This window comes from Lactuca sativa, chromosome 2 (assembly GCF_002870075.4).
Source record: "Lactuca sativa cultivar Salinas chromosome 2, Lsat_Salinas_v11, whole genome shotgun sequence".
Lineage (NCBI taxonomy): Eukaryota > Viridiplantae > Streptophyta > Magnoliopsida > Asterales > Asteraceae > Lactuca > Lactuca sativa.
In genome coordinates, this window is record NC_056624.2 from 202,772,196 (window position 1) to 202,791,648 (window position 19,453).

Below are 19,453 nucleotides of genomic sequence, written 5' to 3' on the forward strand. Positions count from 1 at the left end.
GTTGGTGGGTGGTGGTTGGTGGTGGTGGGTAGTGATGGGTGGTGGTGGTTGGTGGTGGTGGGTGGGTGGTGGGTGGTGGGGGTGGTGGTGGGTAATTATGGGTGGTGGTGATGGGTGGTAGGTAGTGGTTGTTGGGTGCGGTGGCAGGCAGTGGTGATGGGTGGTGGAGGTTGGTGGTGGCGGCGGGTGGTGGTGGTTGGGTGGTGATGGTGGTGGTGGTTGTTGGTGGTGGTGGTAGTGGTGAGTGGTAGGTGGAGATGGTGGTTAGTGATGGGTGGTGGTGGTAGGTAGTGATGGATGGTGGTGGTGATGGGTGGTAGGTAATGGTTGTGGGTGGTGGTGGCAGGCAGTGGTGATGGGTAGTGGAGGTGGGTAGTGGTGGTTGGGCGGTGATAGTGGTGGCTGGTGGTGGTGGTGACGGGTGGTGGTTGGTGGTGGTGGTGATGGTGGTGAGTGGTGGTGGGTAGTGATGGGTTGTGGGTGGTGGTAGCGGGTGGTAGTGGTGGGTGGTGTTGATTGGGTGGTGACTGGTGTTAGGTAGTGAGTTTTTTAATTATTTGTAACTATTTTTTGGTTTACATTAATATTATTTTATAATTTTAATTAAAAAAATTGTGTGATCCAAATTTGTTTTCAAATGTTCTCGTGATAAGAAATGTTTTCGAACGCTCCTATATATATATATATATATATATATATATATATATATATATATATATATATATATATATATATATATATATATATATATATTGTTTTTGTGTCATGAGATATTGATGCAAGGAAAATGTTATTCATTAGCTTACTCTTTACTTTGTCGTTTATATTCAAGATAAAGTAAGATAAAGTAAAGGAAGGGATCAGGTATTTGGACGATAGCTCGGGATGTATCTAGAAGACCCTTTGTTTTGTTAACTAGTGTAATTGTTACCGTATTTGTCATGTATTGATTTAGACTTTTCCATATCCTCTATGGTAGTGAAAGTACAGTTTGGAAAAACTTGATATATAAAGACATTTTGTGGGTATGATTAGATACGAATAATTGGGTAGTGTACAGTACATTACTTTACATGTTGGATCATCAATATTATTAACATCTGCTATACATATAAAACGTCAACAATCATATTAAAATGTCAAGCCCAGGGCCGGTCCATTGTTTTTTGCTACCCGGGGCGAGATAAAAAATTTTATGCCCTTATATATAAAAAATTTAGAAAATCAAAAATATAGTAAATTTTATAATCAAACAATCAATACAATACAAACGAAACCTACAAAAATCATCTAAACCGTTGTCTTCGTGCATTTTTTGAAGCAAAAATATCTCTTATTTTACAATAATCAATATTTTGTAGAAAATCACTTTCAATACTTAAAAGTGATAATCCATTCAATCTTTCTTGAGACATAGTACTTCGGAGATACGATTTCAAAAGCTTCAATTTTGAAAAACTTCTTTCCGCGGAAGCAACCTTAACCGGCACTGTCAATAAGATCCTATATGCAACCAAAACATTAGGGAACATATCCATTCTTCTTGCATACTCCATTATTTGAATAGATGTCCAAGGACCTTCACATTTGTATGCTTCATTAGGTAACATTTTCTGCAAAATTTGTAACTCAATAAATAAACCAATTCCATCAATATCACATTCTTCACCACTTGTCAAGTTGGACTCAAGATTTAAACAACATTTTTTTAATTTATCATCATCTAAAGAAACTAATTTGGAACCATCAAATAAAAAACCAAATATAGATTCAAAATATTGCATTTGTTCAAATCTACTTTTCAATTGAACAAGAGCCATATCTACTATAACAATAAAATAATATCTTTTAAATGCTTCTTGAGAAGATTGGTGTTCTCTTTCGGTATTTGGAATTTCATCAAATTGTTTTTTTCTTTTATAATCACGTTTTTTTAAAAATTCGGGTTTAACTTTAACAGTATTTGCTATTTCTTTAGCTTCACTAATAGCAAAGTCAAACCCACTTTCCCTATATCCTTCAAAATAATTAATTAACCCCTCTAAATTTTTTACAGCAACATCAATAAGCATTTCTTTGGATTGTAACTTTTTACTAACCAAATTAATTTTGTACAAAACTTCATACCATATAACTAAACTTAAAATAAACTCAAAACTAGAAAATTCACCATTTACTAATGAATCAGCATCTCTACACACTTGTCCATTATCACTTTCTATAGATAATTTTTTTAAAGCTTTTCTTATTTGGGAAAATTGTGTTTTTATTGCTTTAACACTTTCAATATGGCTTTCCCAACGAGTAGATGATAATGATTTAAGTGTTAGATCATCTATAAATTGAAGTAAAACACTCCATCTTTTTGTTGAATTAGAAAAAACATTATAAATCGTTTGGCATGTACCAAAAAAAGTTTTTGCCTTTTGACAAGAATTTGCCATATCACATAAAACCAAATTTAAACTATGACATCCACAAGGCATATAAAAAGCTCTACTATTTATATCAAGCAATCATTTTTGAACACCTTGGTGTTTTCCTTTCATATTTGCCCCATTATCATACCCTTGACCACGAATATAATTAATATCCAAATCAAGAGATTTTAGAGCATCTTGTAAAACATTAAAAAGACCTAGACCGGATGTATCTTCTACATTTAAAAACTCTAAAAAAAACTCTTCTACTTTTAGTGGAACGTTTTCCAAATCTACACATCTTATAATCAAAGTCATTTGTTCTTGGTGACTAGCATCCGGAGTGCAATCAAGAATTACAGAAAAATATTTTGCATTTTTTATTTTTTTAATAATTGCACTTTTTACCTCGGATGCCAACATATCAATTAATTCATTTTGAATTTTATGACTAAGATAATGATTATGTGTTTCTTTGTCTTTAATCATTCGAAAATGTTCTTTCATTACCGGATCCCATTCAGCAATTGATTCAATTACACTCAAAAAATTACCATTTGAGTTTTCATAAATTTTTTCATTTGAACCACGAAAAGCTAAGTTATTTTTTGCTAAACATTTGACAACAGAAATAATTCTAACCATAACTTCTTTCCAATGTTCGGTATCTTTTTTAATCATTTCTTGTAGCTCTTTATCAATTGTTTCATTTTTATTTAACCTAGTACGTGTTTCAGTCCAAGTTCTTAAACAAACCATATGATCAAAACTATTTTCATGTTGTTTTAATGTTTCACTAAGATGCTTCCAATCTTTAATTCCTTCGGTTGCCAAATTACTTTTAGTTCGAACGGTTTTAAAAAGTTTACAACAAAAACAAAAAACTTTATCAAGTTCTTTTGAATACACTAACCATTTTCTATCAAAACAATCACCATTTTTTAATTTACGTGTATAAAAATCAAAAGAAAAATGTCTACCAAGTGCGTCTTTTGGAAAAATTATGTTTGTATCAATTTCTCTATTTGGCCCTTTTTCTATTAGTAAATCTTTCATTTCTGAATCTAAATCATCCCATACTCTAGGATCAAAAATATTAAAATCACTTGGTTTGTCTTTCTCAACAAAGTCATTTTTATCAAAATCATTAGAAAGATCAATCGAATCATTGGAAGTACTTGGTGGAATATTAAAATTATCATTTTTTTCAAAATCACTAACATTTTGATTTCTAACCAAAAATTTATTCAAAGACCCTCTTAATTCATTAGCCTCTTGTTGTTCTTTTTTTTTTTCGTTTTCTATTTTGTGCACCAGATGGTTGTTTTTGGGGAATCATATTTAAAACAAAACAAATCTACTTATAAACACTAAACAAGGAATGAAGGAAAGATACAACCTGAACAATAACACACAGCAGCAAAATTTGAGCAACCTTCACAGCTTCATAGTTGTCAAATATCAGAATAAAGAAGCCTCCTGATCTTGATTCACATCACAAAAACAAGAAACAAAAACACAAAAAGTTTACAAAAACGAAATTACATATATTAAAATGAAACAGAAAATGGTAAAATTGAATTAGAAGAATAGTACAGAACTCACCTAAATCAGGAAAAAAAAATCAAAATCACAGTTCTTTTTCGTTTTACAGCTTTCACTTTTCATATATGCCTTCTGAAAATCTGAAATAATGAAATACATAATCAGAAATAATCAGAAATAATGAAATACATAATCATAGATAATGAAATACATAATCAGAATTCAGAAGACAAGTAGAGAAGTAAAGAACTCACCAAAATTTAAAAAAAAAAAACGAAATCAGACCATGCTTTTTTGATTTTCAGCTTTCAGATATGCCTTCAAGCCTCCTGTATTCTGTATTCACATCACAAAATCAAGTAATCAACCATTGACCTAATCACCCAATCATTTAATCAAATACAGTGAAGATATGAATATGATGAATTGATGATTCATGTCGGAAATTTTAGAAAGAAATAAGAAACAAACAAACGAAAAAAAGAACTCACCGATTTTACGATTTATATATTGATTCTGTTTTCCTCTTGCTTTAGACAGAAAAAAAATCCAACCCAAATCGTTGCTACACCTATGAATCGTTGATACAACTCCGAATGAAGGAAAAAAATCCAATTTAATCGAATGGTAGAGACTGAAGAGTCTCGATCTCCACGATTAAGAGTCTCGAGAGATAGAATAAGAAACGGAGAAAGGTGAATAGAAATCGGACCATAGACATCGATTAAGAGTCTCGATCTTCACGATTTTCAAGGGTTCCCGTTACAAAATTGACGATTGAAGTTCTCGACAGCATCTTGGCGCTCACGAAATAATCTCCCGCTTGGCCGCCGCTTCCGCTTCAGCTCTCGTATAGACGCCTCAAGAGAGTCACGCCTTTTTTCTTCTTGGACTGTTGTTGGTGCTGGACTTAATTCTGGGCCAAAGTTCCGAAATATATATATATATATATAGTATAACTTGTTGGACAAATTTTATGCCCCTAATTTGTTGATGCCCTGGGCCTAAGCCCACCTTGCCCATGTATTGGGCCGGGACTGAGAGAAGTAAAGAACTCACCAAAATTTAAAAAAAAAAACGAAATCAGACCATGCTTTTTTGATTTTCAGCTTTCAGATATGCCTTCAAGCCTCCTGTATTCTGTATTCACATCACAAAATCAAGTAATCAACCATTGACCTAATCACCCAATCATTTAATCAAATACAGTGAAGATATGAATATGATGAATTGATGATTCATGTCGGAAATTTTAGAAAGAAATAAGAAACAAACAAACGAAAAAAAGAACTCACCGATTTTACGATTTATATATTGATTCTGTTTTCCTCTTGCTTTAGACAGAAAAAAAATCCAACCCAAATCGTTGCTACACCTATGAATCGTTGATACAACTCCGAATGAAGGAAAAAAATCCAATTTAATCGAATGGTAGAGACTGAAGAGTCTCGATCTCCACGATTAAGAGTCTCGAGAGATAGAATAAGAAACGGAGAAAGGTGAATAGAAATCGGACCATAGACATCGATTAAGAGTCTCGATCTTCACGATTTTCAAGGGTTCCCGTTACAAAATTGACGATTGAAGTTCTCGACAGCATCTTGGCGCTCACGAAATAATCTCCCGCTTGGCCGCCGCTTCCGCTTCAGCTCTCGTATAGACGCCTCAAGAGAGTCACGCCTTTTTTCTTCTTGGACTGTTGTTGGTGCTGGACTTAATTCTGGGCCAAAGTTCCGAAATATATATATATATATATATAGTATAACTTGTTGGACAAATTTTATGCCCCTAATTTGTTGATGCCCTGGGCCTAAGCCCACCTTGCCCATGTATTGGGCTGGGACTGGTCAAGCCCTTACTTAAGAAATTAAGTTCTTACTTATTGATCCTGAATCTCCTATTCTACATAGATCTCTGCTTCCTGTCGTTGATGCTGACATTACTGAACTCATCTGTGAAGAACCCAAACTTGGTATTCCAGCCTCCTCATTATTACTCCTGTCAGATATGATGTTAGAGTGTCCTTATCATTCTTGCAGGTTCTATCACATACATTATTGAGCTGTAGGAGGATGTTAGTATATCTTAATACCTCCCTAATTTGTGCAACTTATCTAAATCCATTCAGTTCAAGAGATTATACTTTCTATGTAATTTAATTGGAAAGAACATGTTAATAATGATAAATCTTAAAAACACAATTTCTCGTTTAAAGTATATATATATATATATATATATATATATATATATATATATATATATATATATATATATATATATATATATATATATATATATATATATATATATATATATATATATATAATCACACTGTGCAAAGAACAAAATTCCAAACTCAAAATAAAATCAGTTACTACAGCATCATATCGCCCTGGTTCCTGAACTTCATCATAAACAATAAAATTACATGGAAAAACTAAGTCGTTGGAAAAGATACCTTATGTTCTCCATTTTCCTCCTGTAGCTGCGAATCCATTTACCTAATTTACCCTTTCTGAAAACCCTAATGAACCCTATCATTTTTATATTAACGAAAGTCTGTATTAATGTAACTTTTGTTTGGCGTTTTCAAATCGTAAATTAACATTCCCTCATATCTAAATACAATTATACCAGAATATATATATAAAAATTAGCAGTAATCTTAATATAGAAATGCTGAGAATTAATTTCGGTCAAAGATGAGTCCATACAAGCTGCAAACTTTCAAGTTATCAAAGAGTTTGAACAAATCCAATCACATCCATGCATGCAATGATCAACCGATAAAATCTGTAGTGTATATATATATATATATATATATATATATATATATATATATATATATATATATATATATATATATATATATATATATATATATCATTTGAGCTAAGTTTGATTTTTTCTTGAAATTTTCTGGCCAGACTTGTTCAGCCAGTGAAAATAAAAATTTCACCTTAACGGTGTTCGAGTTTACGAACACCTAAAATATCATGAAACCATAAATAACACTGAAGACTTACCTTAATTTGCGTTGAAACCATCTCTTCCTTCACTTACTCCCACACATATATGTGTGTGTATAAGTTCATATATGTATATGTATGTATGTCAGTGTGTGTGTGTGTTTATGAGAGAGACGAGAGAGATGGAAGAATATAAGATGGCATTTCGTCTGCAGATACACCTGCACCTTTGTAATTCTCAAACCCCTGAGAAAAAAGACAAGAGGGTGTATGAAGTAAAGGTGCAGGTGCAAATGCAGATAAAAAACTGAACATCTTGAGAGTTGAGAGAATACATGTACACATGAAACACCGTAAACCAGAGACGGATATATATACAATGTGCGGGGCACACACCATAAACGGAGTTCAAGATTCGCCACAATATTATTTTAAAATACTTTTAATTAACATTGGATACTCTCTGCATTAAAAGTGGTACACATAGCCAACCATAGCAACAAATTTAGCTTGAATAATGAAAATAAAAAAATGAACTTAAAATGTAGTAATATGATATTCGATGCATATTTTAACTGATCGAAAAATAAGATCATGTTATTAGTTTATTATAGAATATAGAATTGTATTCAAAAGATATAATAAAATCTCCAATATAGAATAGAGAATTGTACTCAAAAGATACATTAAATCTCTAATTTTATGTCTTATAACTTCCGTCGAGAATTTAAATATTCATGAAAAACGAGAAATTAAAAAAATAAAATGCTAAATGACATACAGTGACATACACTTAGTCTAAGAGGAATGGTAACACTGCTAGCATCTTGTTACATAGTTTTTTGAATGCCAGTTCATTTTGCTCTATTTAACACCTAATCTTAGCATTTGGTAACAAGTAGTAACATTCCTAACATTTTATTTTTTTTTTAATTTTTTTTTTCTAATTTGATAAAATTACTTTATTTTAATACACAAACATTTTTTAGGCACAACTATTAATTAAATTTTATGTTTTTAAACCACCGACAATTAATATAATATAAATCAATTACATGAAAATAAATATAATATTTAAGTGCAGGGTCTTTTTGGTAATTTTAGAAACTTGGTTTGTAAGAGGAATTAAGATGGGGTGTGATGTGTAAGTATGAGATTTTTGGATGATTATTTCTGTCAAATTCAGATATTCTAGTCTTCTTCCTCCCTGGAACTAATTGCAGCGACAGAGTCCCCCATCTTCAATTTTCAAGCTTCGAAATTGTGATTTTTCCCCAAAGCAAGTGAATAACTCAAAGTTTGTGGAGAGGATATTGAGGGAGGCAACAGCGAAGGTGAATCACGAAAAGAAAATAGAAAAAGGAAAGAGCCAATCAGATTTAAGATCTTCTATCTCTCTCATGTCGCTAGCTTCTTGACGAGTTCTTCCTGGCGCGTCCTTTAGCGAGCTGGTGGGGATGGAGTAGCATCTCATAGCGAAACTTCTGGCGAGAGGGGTGGCGAGGCCACTCCCTTAAGACTTATACACTTCTAATGGTATATTTTTTTGTGCCACTATATTATGTTTTTAGTGGCATATTTTATATATCACTATAAAAATTAATGGATTTAATGACACTTAATATTTTATACCACTAATATTCAAATATATTAATGACATAATAATTAAAACACCACTAAAAATTACATATTTTATGTCATGTAAAAGGATTAGCCACTAAATGTTCTTTGAATCAACCAATTTATGCCACTATAGATATTATGGTATTAATTTTTTGCTTCCATATGCTTTACTTTAGATCGACAATCTCTCATATTCTCTCAGTGGAAAAAAAAAATTAAGTGGGCAAATTTTTAGTTAGGTCGGAGTTTCTAAAGAGGGAAAAATCCACAACCTCTCTTTCCAATTTTTCTATCATCGACCCGTTCTTTCGTCGGCGTTGCTCGCCCTCATCTTCCTTGGTTCGAGATCAAGGTACAATTCACAAGCTACAATTCCTAGGGTAGAACATTATCTGCAAGGTTGAATGCTCTTCTGATTTGATTTTCGAACCGAGTCCTAAGGATTAGGCTCAAATCTAGATTGGACAAGCATCTCATAATAATTGCAATGGCGACAAATAATGAGCATATATCCTCTCCTTTTGAAGAGCAGATACCATACTTCTCTCTTATGGCCGCGTCAAAAAGTGAGTCTCATGTTCCTGTTGGGGAATCATCCACCTCCCTTTTGGCTGCTCCACTTGCTTTTCTGTAAAAAAATCAGGCTCTATGAGAGTTGGTCGGTACTCTCTCAACCACTTGTGTTCCATTTTTTTCTTTGATCTACTAATGTGCCCTTTTGAATTGTTTCATAAGTCAAACCATTCTTTTAGATTTACTTATTCATATGTTCTCATCCTCATGATAATGTTTGACATGAATGATGTGCATTCCTGTTTTAATAAGAAATCAACCATGTATTCTCATATGGACTTCCTATAATACTGATGACATGTCACATATCTTTGTTATCACTATGAATATACATTTATCAAGAAAGAAGCATTGTTTAATTTGAATTGCGAACATCTAGAACAAAATGTTAGTGTATTGAACAAGTATTTGTGGTTGGAAATTGAGTTAGAAAATCATGTAACACACGACCTGAACAGAAAACTAAACAACACTTACCTTTTATTGTAGTTAGATATGAAAATGTTTGGCATGCGTGTTGTAGTAAATTTTGGCCTGGTATGTCTTCGGTAATTCCTAATATATTCTTCATTTTTAGTTTAATTATAATATATTTATATGTATCTTAATTTTCACACCTGTGATTGCATACATAGTGCCTATGCTTCTTGGATTACAAATATCTTAGTTTACATGATAAATATGGAAATATGATAGATTTATGTATTTCTATATTCCTGCTCACCCATGTATGTTCTTTATCTTAACAATTTTCCTCTTTTACCCTCATTTGGGTTAGAAATATTACATAATGAGAAGAGATAAGAGTCACAGATACTCGATTGTATTGAAATGTAGAAGTTGAGTAGTCAAAAACTTCTTTGAACCCTAGTCATCAAGATCATATCTTAGAAAATCTTCTTAAAATTCTCTTGCATTCGTATGATTATATAAATATTATATAACTCATCACTTGAAGTGATAAGAACAATCATGTATCATGTATTGGTACCAGTCCAGTGCATGCCAAACATAGTACAACTGTTCTCTCCTACATAATAAACACTACAAGCATGTCAGATGACATAAACAAATAAATGTAACCTTTCTTATTTGATGTGAGCCTTTAAATAGGACCACAACATTATTCAAGGCTTAAAATTTCCTATAATTACATGTTTGATTTTGATGAAGCATGTTGATGTTAGTAGTGATGATAACCCATATTTCTTTAAGTTTTAACTATTGACTTCAACATCATTTATTTCAGAAATTATGAAGGTTTCTGGTATGCTACAAAACCAAGGGTATAATGAGCTTGATAGATTGCAACATAGAAGCCTGAGCCCCATGGCTTCTTTAGATATTATGTCACATATTCCACGTGGTTGGAGTGGATTTCCACAAGAGGTTACTAATAATTTTACTTATTTAACTCCATAACTTCTTATTTCTCTAATAAACATTTGAGGTTATATATCTTGTGTTATGTCAGAGGTTAAGTGGAATGACAATGGATCAACAAGGAACTCCAGTAAGCCCTAGTTCATAGACAGTTAAGCGAATTTTATGATTGGAAATTCCCGTTGATACCTTCCCAAATGTAAGCTTTCTTAATTATAGGAATCTTGATTTTTTTAGATCAAAATATATATAAATGGGCACTTGAATGACATGTTTTTATTTGGATTTTAGTTTAACTTTGTTGACGGAATTTTGGGACTTAAAGGAAATTCACTAAAACATGTAGAGGCTACAACAGGGTGTCGTGTGTATATAAGAGGAAAAAGGTCAATCAAAGATCATGATAAGGTTCTTCCATATGATTATTATACTTTTTTAATATTTGTTCATAATCTAAAGGAAGAGAAATAGAGGGGAAGACCGAGTTATGAGCATTTAAATGAGCCACTTCACATTTTGATTGAGGCCGATTTACCACCATGTGTTGTTGATTTAAGGATGAGGCAAGCTCAGGAAGTTATCCATGAGTTGCTAAAACCTATGGTCTCTTTCTTATTAATAATAAATTCTCTCTTCCTTTTTCATTATTTCAAGTCAAACTTGTTTTTCTATAGTTTTGAAACACTTTCTTTCTACTTTGGATGTATTAATTGATGTACATGTCATTTTTTTGAAACTGAAAGTAGTTTTTTGAGCTCAAGATTACCACATATGAATCATTTCCTCTACTTTGACTTTTAAAGTTAAATGGGCTATGTTCAACTTCAAAATGATTTTTTTATCATGTTACCTTTTCTTCTATTGCTACAAATCTTGATTAAAATCATCTATATATACACTCTTCAAAAGTTAAAGATGTCAGTAAAATATTGAAATTGAAAAACATATGACTTTATCTAAAAAGAAAAACGTTTTCCTGTTTGCAGGATGAATTAGTAGACTATATCAAAAGACAACAATTAAGAGAGCTAGCCATGCTGAATTCAAATTTCAAAAAAGATAGTACTTGACCAAGTGGAAGTATGTCACCATTCAATACAAGTGGCATGGTAGGAAGAGACAAGAGTCACAAATATTAAAAGTTAGCATGAAGTTTGGAGAAGAAATTAAAGTAATAATGTTTCAAATTTTTTTTTGCTACCTTTGTTAGGTTATTTATTTATTTATTTACTTTGTTCCATATTTAGACTTATTTGACAGTTATTTAGACATTGTATCTAAAGAATAAAATACCAGTGATGAAAATCAATGTAATTTTTGTTATTTTCCACACACGTATAATGTAATTAGTTTTTTAATTTTATATTATACTAAAAAATATGTTGCTATATGTAGTATGCATAAAATAATCGGATGAGCACTTACTAGCACAAAATATGTGCCACAAAATACTTTTCTTGTATAATGGCAAAGAAAAAAGTGCCACTAAATGTAGCATAAATTCTAGAATAACATGGGTATTTAATGGCACAAAATTTTTGCCACAAAATATTTTTCGTTTGTTGTGGAAAATAAAAAAGTGACACTAAAGAGTTTTAGTATGAGCGTTTCTAGTGACATATTTTATTTGTGCCGTTGATTCTTTAAGAGACCTTTAGTGACACTTATTTTGGTATTTAGTGGCACTTTTTGTGTGCCACTAAATGACTTTTTGTTTGTAGTGTTAAATGGATAATAAGCAAAGCTAAAAGCAAACCAGACATAGTATTTACGTGGTTCAGTCAAGGAGACCTATGTCCACAGGTAGGAGGGGAGTATTTTTTTCAGAGCTCTCAAACAAGGGTTACAAGTATAATTTTCATAAAGAATCGTTTAACACTCTAGAATTCAAGATACAAAATGAATTAGCATGCATCCCTATTTATACTTGAGGGATCAGACTTAAAACCCTAATGGATCAAGCCCATTGGCCTATAGGCCTATGAAAGGTATCAACCAATCACAATTCACCATGTAGCATCTTCTGGAACATTCATCATTGCATGAGCATCAACAACGCACATGATGGAGCATGATGATCCATAGTGTCATGATGCAAAAGTGGCATATTAGGATCATCATGGCATATCAACCATCATAGTGGCACATCAAGCAATAATCCTTGAGCATCTTTAACTTCTTAGCTTCATTGAACAATCTTGAGCATCATGGGGGACTTCATAGCATACAGATCATCATGGGATACCTTGGCATATCAAGGGATGTGGATGACACATCTTGATTAAGGGATGACACATCCTCTCCAAGGTTGGGATATCTAGGCATCCACTCCACAATGACACATCCACCTCATGAGTGGCATATCTAGTCACTTGGTGGCGTATCCTGTTACTTGATGGCATATCATGTCACTTGATGGCATATCCAGTCACTTGATGACATATCATGTCACTTCGTGGCACATCAAGTTCCAATAGTGGCACACCTTGACTTCTAAGTGGTGCATCCAAGCATAGGATGTTCCATTCCACTTCCAGGTGCTCCATACCTCCTTTTAGAAGATCTGTTCCTTTTTCACTTGATCCGTTCCTTTGTCAGGAGATCCATCCCTTTCTCAGATGATCTATTCCTTTGTTACATGCTCCATGAACCCCAAGTAATCCATTAAGTTTCAAGTGCTCCATTGAAATTAAATGCTCTATACGAATGCTCCAAATGCTCAAATCACATTTAACAATCTCCACCTTGACTTGAGCATCCTATGAGCTCCACCTCAAACAAGAACTTCCTCTCCCTTCCTGTCATTAAGCCTTAAAGGGCTTATGTGACATCCTCATTTTCACGGCCAGAAAATACCGATTTTGTTTATGCTTTATAAAAAATCAGAGTACTTCGTTTAATAAAAATGTTGTGGAATTTGTTCCTAGAAAAACATGATAAATGTGTTATCAAAGCATTTATGAAGAAAAGTATTTTTATTCCTTTTAAAACCTTGGGATGTCATTGTCAATACAGAAACATAAGCATAAACAAAACTTACATTCATTTACACTAGTGATCTACATCTCTTTTAAATCTCTCAGTGTAAAGTAGCTTCGTTTCGACACTTATGATACAAATAAGCTTGAGTGGATAAGGTTAGGAAACTTGGTGAGTACATAGGGTTTTCAACCCATAATAATATAATTATTATGTTTAAACATCAACAATTAACCCAACTACCCATCCCCATTAGCTTCCTTACTATTAAGGATCTACCCTAAGAATCATCTATCTTTATTCGTTCATTTCGAAGCCCATTGCTTCCAGGGTTTATATGATAGGTACTAAGTCCATAGCTGCCAATGCTTGTTCGTAAAGCACTAATTCCATAGCTGCTAAAGCTCATTCATCAGATACTAAATCCATAGCTACCAGTGTTCATAAAGCACTAATTCCATAGCTGCTAAAGTTCATTTATCGAGTACTAAATCCATAGCTACCAGTGTTTATCTAATAGGTACTAAGTCCATAGCTACCAACGTTTATCTAACTGGTACTAAGTCCATAGCTATCAACGTTTATCTAACAGGTACTAAGTCCATAGCTACCAGAGTTTATTCAATTGGTACTAAGTCCATAGACTGCCAATGTTATTTATTAGGCACTAAGTCTATAGCTACCTATGTTCACTCATATCATCCTTCATCTCTCATCTTTCATCTACCCATGTTTTACCTAACATATTCGTAGTTATAAAATACATATATAGTTTAAATCATTTAAAACTTGTATAAAATCATTCATCCAGCATAGATAGCAAGTATACAAATAATATGCACACATAGCACGTAGTTTATATAAAATACTTCATATCTATGTGTAAGATGAAAGTAACTATACACTCACTTGATAAGGTGGTGACTCGGTACTCGGACAACACTTTGTTTACTTTAAAATAATTTCCTTCAACGAAACCTAGTATTATTACCACTAGATTTTAGTCTTATATTTACCGTAACTAATTATTAGTCTTATTATTATTATTATTATTATTATTATTATTATTATTATTATTATTATTATTATTATTATTATATGCGTTTAAATAATATTTTTCAACCACTATGTATAGATATGGCCCAGACATAAAACACCAGAGGGTAGGACCATTTTGGCATATAGCACTTCTGAAATCCAACAACCCTATGCGGCCCTTTAAACCAGATTCCCCGTACCGCGAGTAGTTAAAAAGATATTATAACGACACTTATATAGGTCATAATAATAGCCCAAATATTTATTATAAGTTCAAAATAACAATACTAATTTGAAATATAAGTTATATTAAAATAGGGTAAGCATAACTTACTTACAAGGGGGTTTAGCTAGGAGTCGAGCTTTGCAGGGGCAGAACTTCGTCGCTGAATCTTTCTAAGAAAGATTCATGCAACGCTTCAGCGCTCACTTTACTATACTAAAACTACAGAAAGAGAAGTCGAATCACGAGGGACCGAAATGCTCGGGGGATAAAAAGAGAAAAACTCTTGAATCAAGAGAATGGTGCAAGAAATACGAGAGCCCAAGGCTCTTATTAGTAGTAATTGAATTTTCAAAAACTACCCTCATAGTTACTTAATGACCTTATAGTTATATAAACAACTAAACACCCTTTTATAATACTATTTTAAATAGATTTAACGATATTTGTACTAAACTAATGTCGAAAGTATTCAACACTAGTCTTATTATCACCGCATCGTCGATACCTTTCTAATGATATATACATATGTATATATATATATATATATATATATATATATATATGTGTGTATGTATATATGATTTATACTTGATTTTAATACGTAAATATGTTATTATAATTTGTAACTCGTTCATACGAACTCCATTTTTGACGCTCTTTATATCCACACATAGGTGGGGATGTACTCTATAACTTTCATTTAGACTCCGTCGGCTAATTTTGACTTTATTTTTAAAGTTATATTTTTAACAGGTCGGGACAGGAAAAGTCCATTAAAAATTCATAACTTCTTCATCCGACGTCCGTTTTCGTCTGTCTTTTTACCGTTGCGCTACTATTAATGAGTTCTTCAATTCTCATTTAGGTTGCGTTGGCCAAAAATCGATCGATCTAAAATTTGAATATCGGGTCGTGCACTGCTATGCCAAATCTTAGAAAATTCATAACTTCCTCATACGAAGTCAGATTTGGTCGTTCTTTTTTGTTGTATGTTCACGGTTTAACGCATACTACAACTTTTGTTTAGATCACTAAGGCTAAAAAGTCCTCTATCGTAATTTCACTATTTACCTCTCCTAATGTCGTGCCGGTTTTGACGTAAAACTTCGACGCGCCATAACTTCTTCGTTATAACTCGGATTTCGACATTCTTTATATGTACGGAACCCTTGTAACATATACTACCACTTGGTTAAGATTATTCCTTCTAAATAATCTTCCATCAAAAACTCATTTTTGATGTTTATTGTCTCTAAATTGACTAGCCCGGATCTACAGGCGTTACAGCTTACCTCATGTGAGCATCAACCAAGTCCAAGCAAAGCTTGAACTTCACTGTAGGCAACGACTTTGTTAACATGTCTTGTAACACCTTAAATTTAAACCAAAATTTTCATTTTTAAATTACCAAAATATTGTTCAAAAACCAAGGCATCAAAAGCATAAGTGTCAAATAAAAATCATCATAAAAAAATATCAGAGTATCACATACTTCCCCAGTAACAAATCTCCCAGCGAGTATGTACAATCACACCTTTGCCTTCCCGTGATCCTCATAAATACCTAAAACACATATATCAACAACTATAAGCACGGAGCTTAGTGATTTATCCAAGATACCACATACATCACATCATAAATAAACAACTATAGGTTATCAGCAACCCTGGGGACAACCAACAGTCCCAGTGAGCAACAGCACGCCCTATAGGTTATCAGCAACCCTGGAGACTATATGCGGTCTCAGTTACACATAAACAACATAATACAAAATAACAGTTAGACCCAGCTGGTCATTACAAATACAACTATTCTATCACACATGTATGAATAATTAAGGAGACTCACCTGATACTGATGGCAAATAAAGCTCACACCCTAACTGCCGGAACTAGACTCTGCCTAATAACCTAATAATTAATCTAATTAATAATCAAGGTCCACAATTCAACTCGCGATTCCAACTCCCACAACTAAGCCTATTTAAGGTCAAAAAGACCACTTTACCCATCCCATGGTCCAAAACCCTAAATCTTGACCAAAGATCAAAAGTCAGCAAAAGTCAACTGCCCGACGCATACACTGGGCGTACTTTCCTCCTACATGGGGTGTACTCGAAAATCAAGTGGGATCAGGGTCAGACTTGGCTACACTGAGCGTAGCTTGAATGTGACAACCCGATATTTCGAGGCATTATGATGGAACGCAAGTTAAATTTAGGTCAAAATTTAACTTTCCTAAAATCTTATTTGGGTTAAATAAAGTAGTAGGAATCGTGTCAAGGTTTTCATACATATAAAGATCCCTAAAATCCGAGTTATAACGAAGAAGTTATGACCAACCGAAGATTCTCGGCAAAAACCGGCAATACTGATAAACGTAAAACGCGAAGTTTCAATACAATAGTTTTTGGCCTTAGGTATCTAAATGAAAGTTTTAGATATCATCAAACCGTAAACGTACATAAAAAGAACGTCCAAATCTGACTTCGTATGAGGAAGTTGTGATTTTTCTAAGTTACAGATATAGCAGTAGACAGCTAAAAACTCGAAATAAAGATCGAGAGACTTTTGGGCGACACAATCTAAATGAGAATCGAAGGGCTCAACAATACTAGCGCAACGGTAAAAAGTCTGACGAAAACGGACGTCGGATGAAGAAGTTATGGAACTTTAACGGACTTTTCCTGTCCCGACCTATTAAAAATATAATATTAAAAATAAATTCAAAACTAGCTGACGGAGTCTAAACGAAAGTTGTAGATCGTAGTCTCACCTTCGCGTGGATATAAAGAACGTCGAAAACGGAGTTCGTATGAGAAAGATATGAATTTTTGAAGTTTGTTAATTAATTTAAATATAAATTAAATTAATTCCCGGTATTATCCGAAGAAGGAGTCACCGGTCCGATCCCTCGTACGCCCAGCGTACCGTCGTACGCCCAGCGTACTCGGATGCTAGGCTCCGGTTCGTCCACGTCGCTCCAATGCTTCGACCGAGGATGCGCTCATGCATGACGCATGGGTACGCAGCGCGTACTCTAGTACGCCCCGCGTAACGCAACCTCTCAGACCCCTATAAAAAGGATGCGAGGGTGCCGGCCAAAATTGCTAATTTCCTTCCTTTCTCGCGCCGAAGCTCTGCGTTTCAACCCTCGGAATCATCCCAAAGGCCCGGTTTTCATATCCAAGGTGGGAAGAAAGTTTTACACTCCCGAGACTCCCGAGATTTCCCGAGAATCTCGAGAGATCCGCTTTCTCGAGTAGAAGTTCTGCTCGGTTTTCGTCACGCTTTCTTCAATCAAACAAGTGAGTTCATACCCCTATAAACTACACTTTTAAATGTTTTATAAATACTTTAATATGCTTTTAAGGGGGGGAATACAAGTTAAATACTCGATTATTGTCGTGTGTTATATAATAAAGTTCATTATACGCTTTTTATCAACGAAATCATATGTGATATTATAAACTTTTTAGCAAACTTTTGTATACAAAATGTATCACGATAACATCATAGCTTTTGAAATGAAAAGTGTTGTTATATATATATATATATATATATATATATATATATATATATATATATATATATATATATATAAATCAAACACTCTGCTTATATTGTATGTATATGTGTCCATCTTTGGTACTACAAACATACGATTATTTTGGCACGAAAAACATTAATATTTTGAGATACTTGTTGTTAATAAATCAATCATATGGGATTTATAACTAGTATACAAATGGATTTACTACAAGTTTAACAGTTTTAATAAACATATTACTTCAAATGACTTTCTTAAACGTATTTACATGATTAAAGGTCTTTATCAAACTGTCTTACATACTGTAAGCTTCCTTTCAAAATCGGTTACAAGGGTGTTTTCAAACAATGGTTTTACGTGTACTTAAACTGTCTTATCAAACAAAATACTTTCAATCATTTTATAAACTGACATCAAGTCACAAATTCTTTATTAGACTTTTCAACGGTTTTACAAAACTTCTTTATGCTTTTATATTATAAATTGCATGCCTCTATATGTATAGTTATATAAGAAATGTTTAAAAGACTTAGAAAGGCTATCCACCCTGTTTCCTTTTCCTCGATTTGGATGTGGTCTGGTGGGATATCGGGTACTCCTCCGAAGGTCGTTTAAATATTAGTTATATATCATGTATACATATATGGTCATAAATGTTCCACCAGTTAATTTAGTTTCGATACTCCTGGGTAGCAAAGGTGTATAACCTACTTGGACACCCATCAATTACATTTTAGTAAACTGTTATAGGAATAGTTTAGAGTAAACAAAACATTATCACTACTACAAGAAATTACACCGGAGTCAGTTCATTCATGAGTCTAGACTACATGCTATATGAAGGAATACTCTTACATGAATACTTATACATGAATACTTTTACATAGACATTATATGGCAAATTACTACTACATGCTATATGAAGGAATACTCTTACATGAATACTTATACATGAATACTTTTACATAGACATTATATGGCAAATTACTACTACATGTTATATGAAGGAATACTCTTACATGAATACTTTTACATAGACATTATATGGCAAATTACTATTACATGTTATATGTCTAGATACGGTTATATTGTTCGCCTTTCTATCTTTGCCTTGTGATTCAATCACATCATCGACGAGATAGACTGGG

The 19,453-nt window shown here is 33.2% G+C and overlaps 2 protein-coding genes and 1 pseudogene across 2 annotated transcripts; 1 reads left to right on the forward strand and 2 right to left on the reverse strand.

Annotated features, from left to right (window-relative positions):
• Positions 1-1,215: 1,215 nt before the first annotated feature.
• Positions 1,216-3,755, reverse strand: LOC111900812 (uncharacterized; the record flags this gene model as incomplete). The annotated part of the gene is made up of 1 exon (XM_052768643.1): positions 1,216-3,755. A coding segment is annotated over one exon (1,239 nt), but the record flags the coding sequence as incomplete, so codon positions are not given.
• On the reverse strand, positions 1,287-2,444 carry LOC128125849 (uncharacterized). Its single transcript, XM_052769036.1, has one exon. It carries the CDS (start codon positions 2,442-2,444, stop codon positions 1,287-1,289), a length of 1,158 nt encoding a protein of 385 aa, XP_052624996.1.
• Positions 3,756-10,384: 6,629 nt separating the features above from the next.
• LOC111916200 (KH domain-containing protein At2g38610-like) lies at positions 10,385-11,652 on the forward strand (annotated as a pseudogene).
• The last annotated feature ends 7,801 nt before the right edge of the window (positions 11,653-19,453 follow it).

Coding starts and splice junctions, on each gene's coding strand:
- LOC128125849 (XM_052769036.1), bottom strand. CDS start 2,444: ATGGCAAATTCTTGTCAAAAGGCAAAAACTTTTTTTGGTACATGCCAA.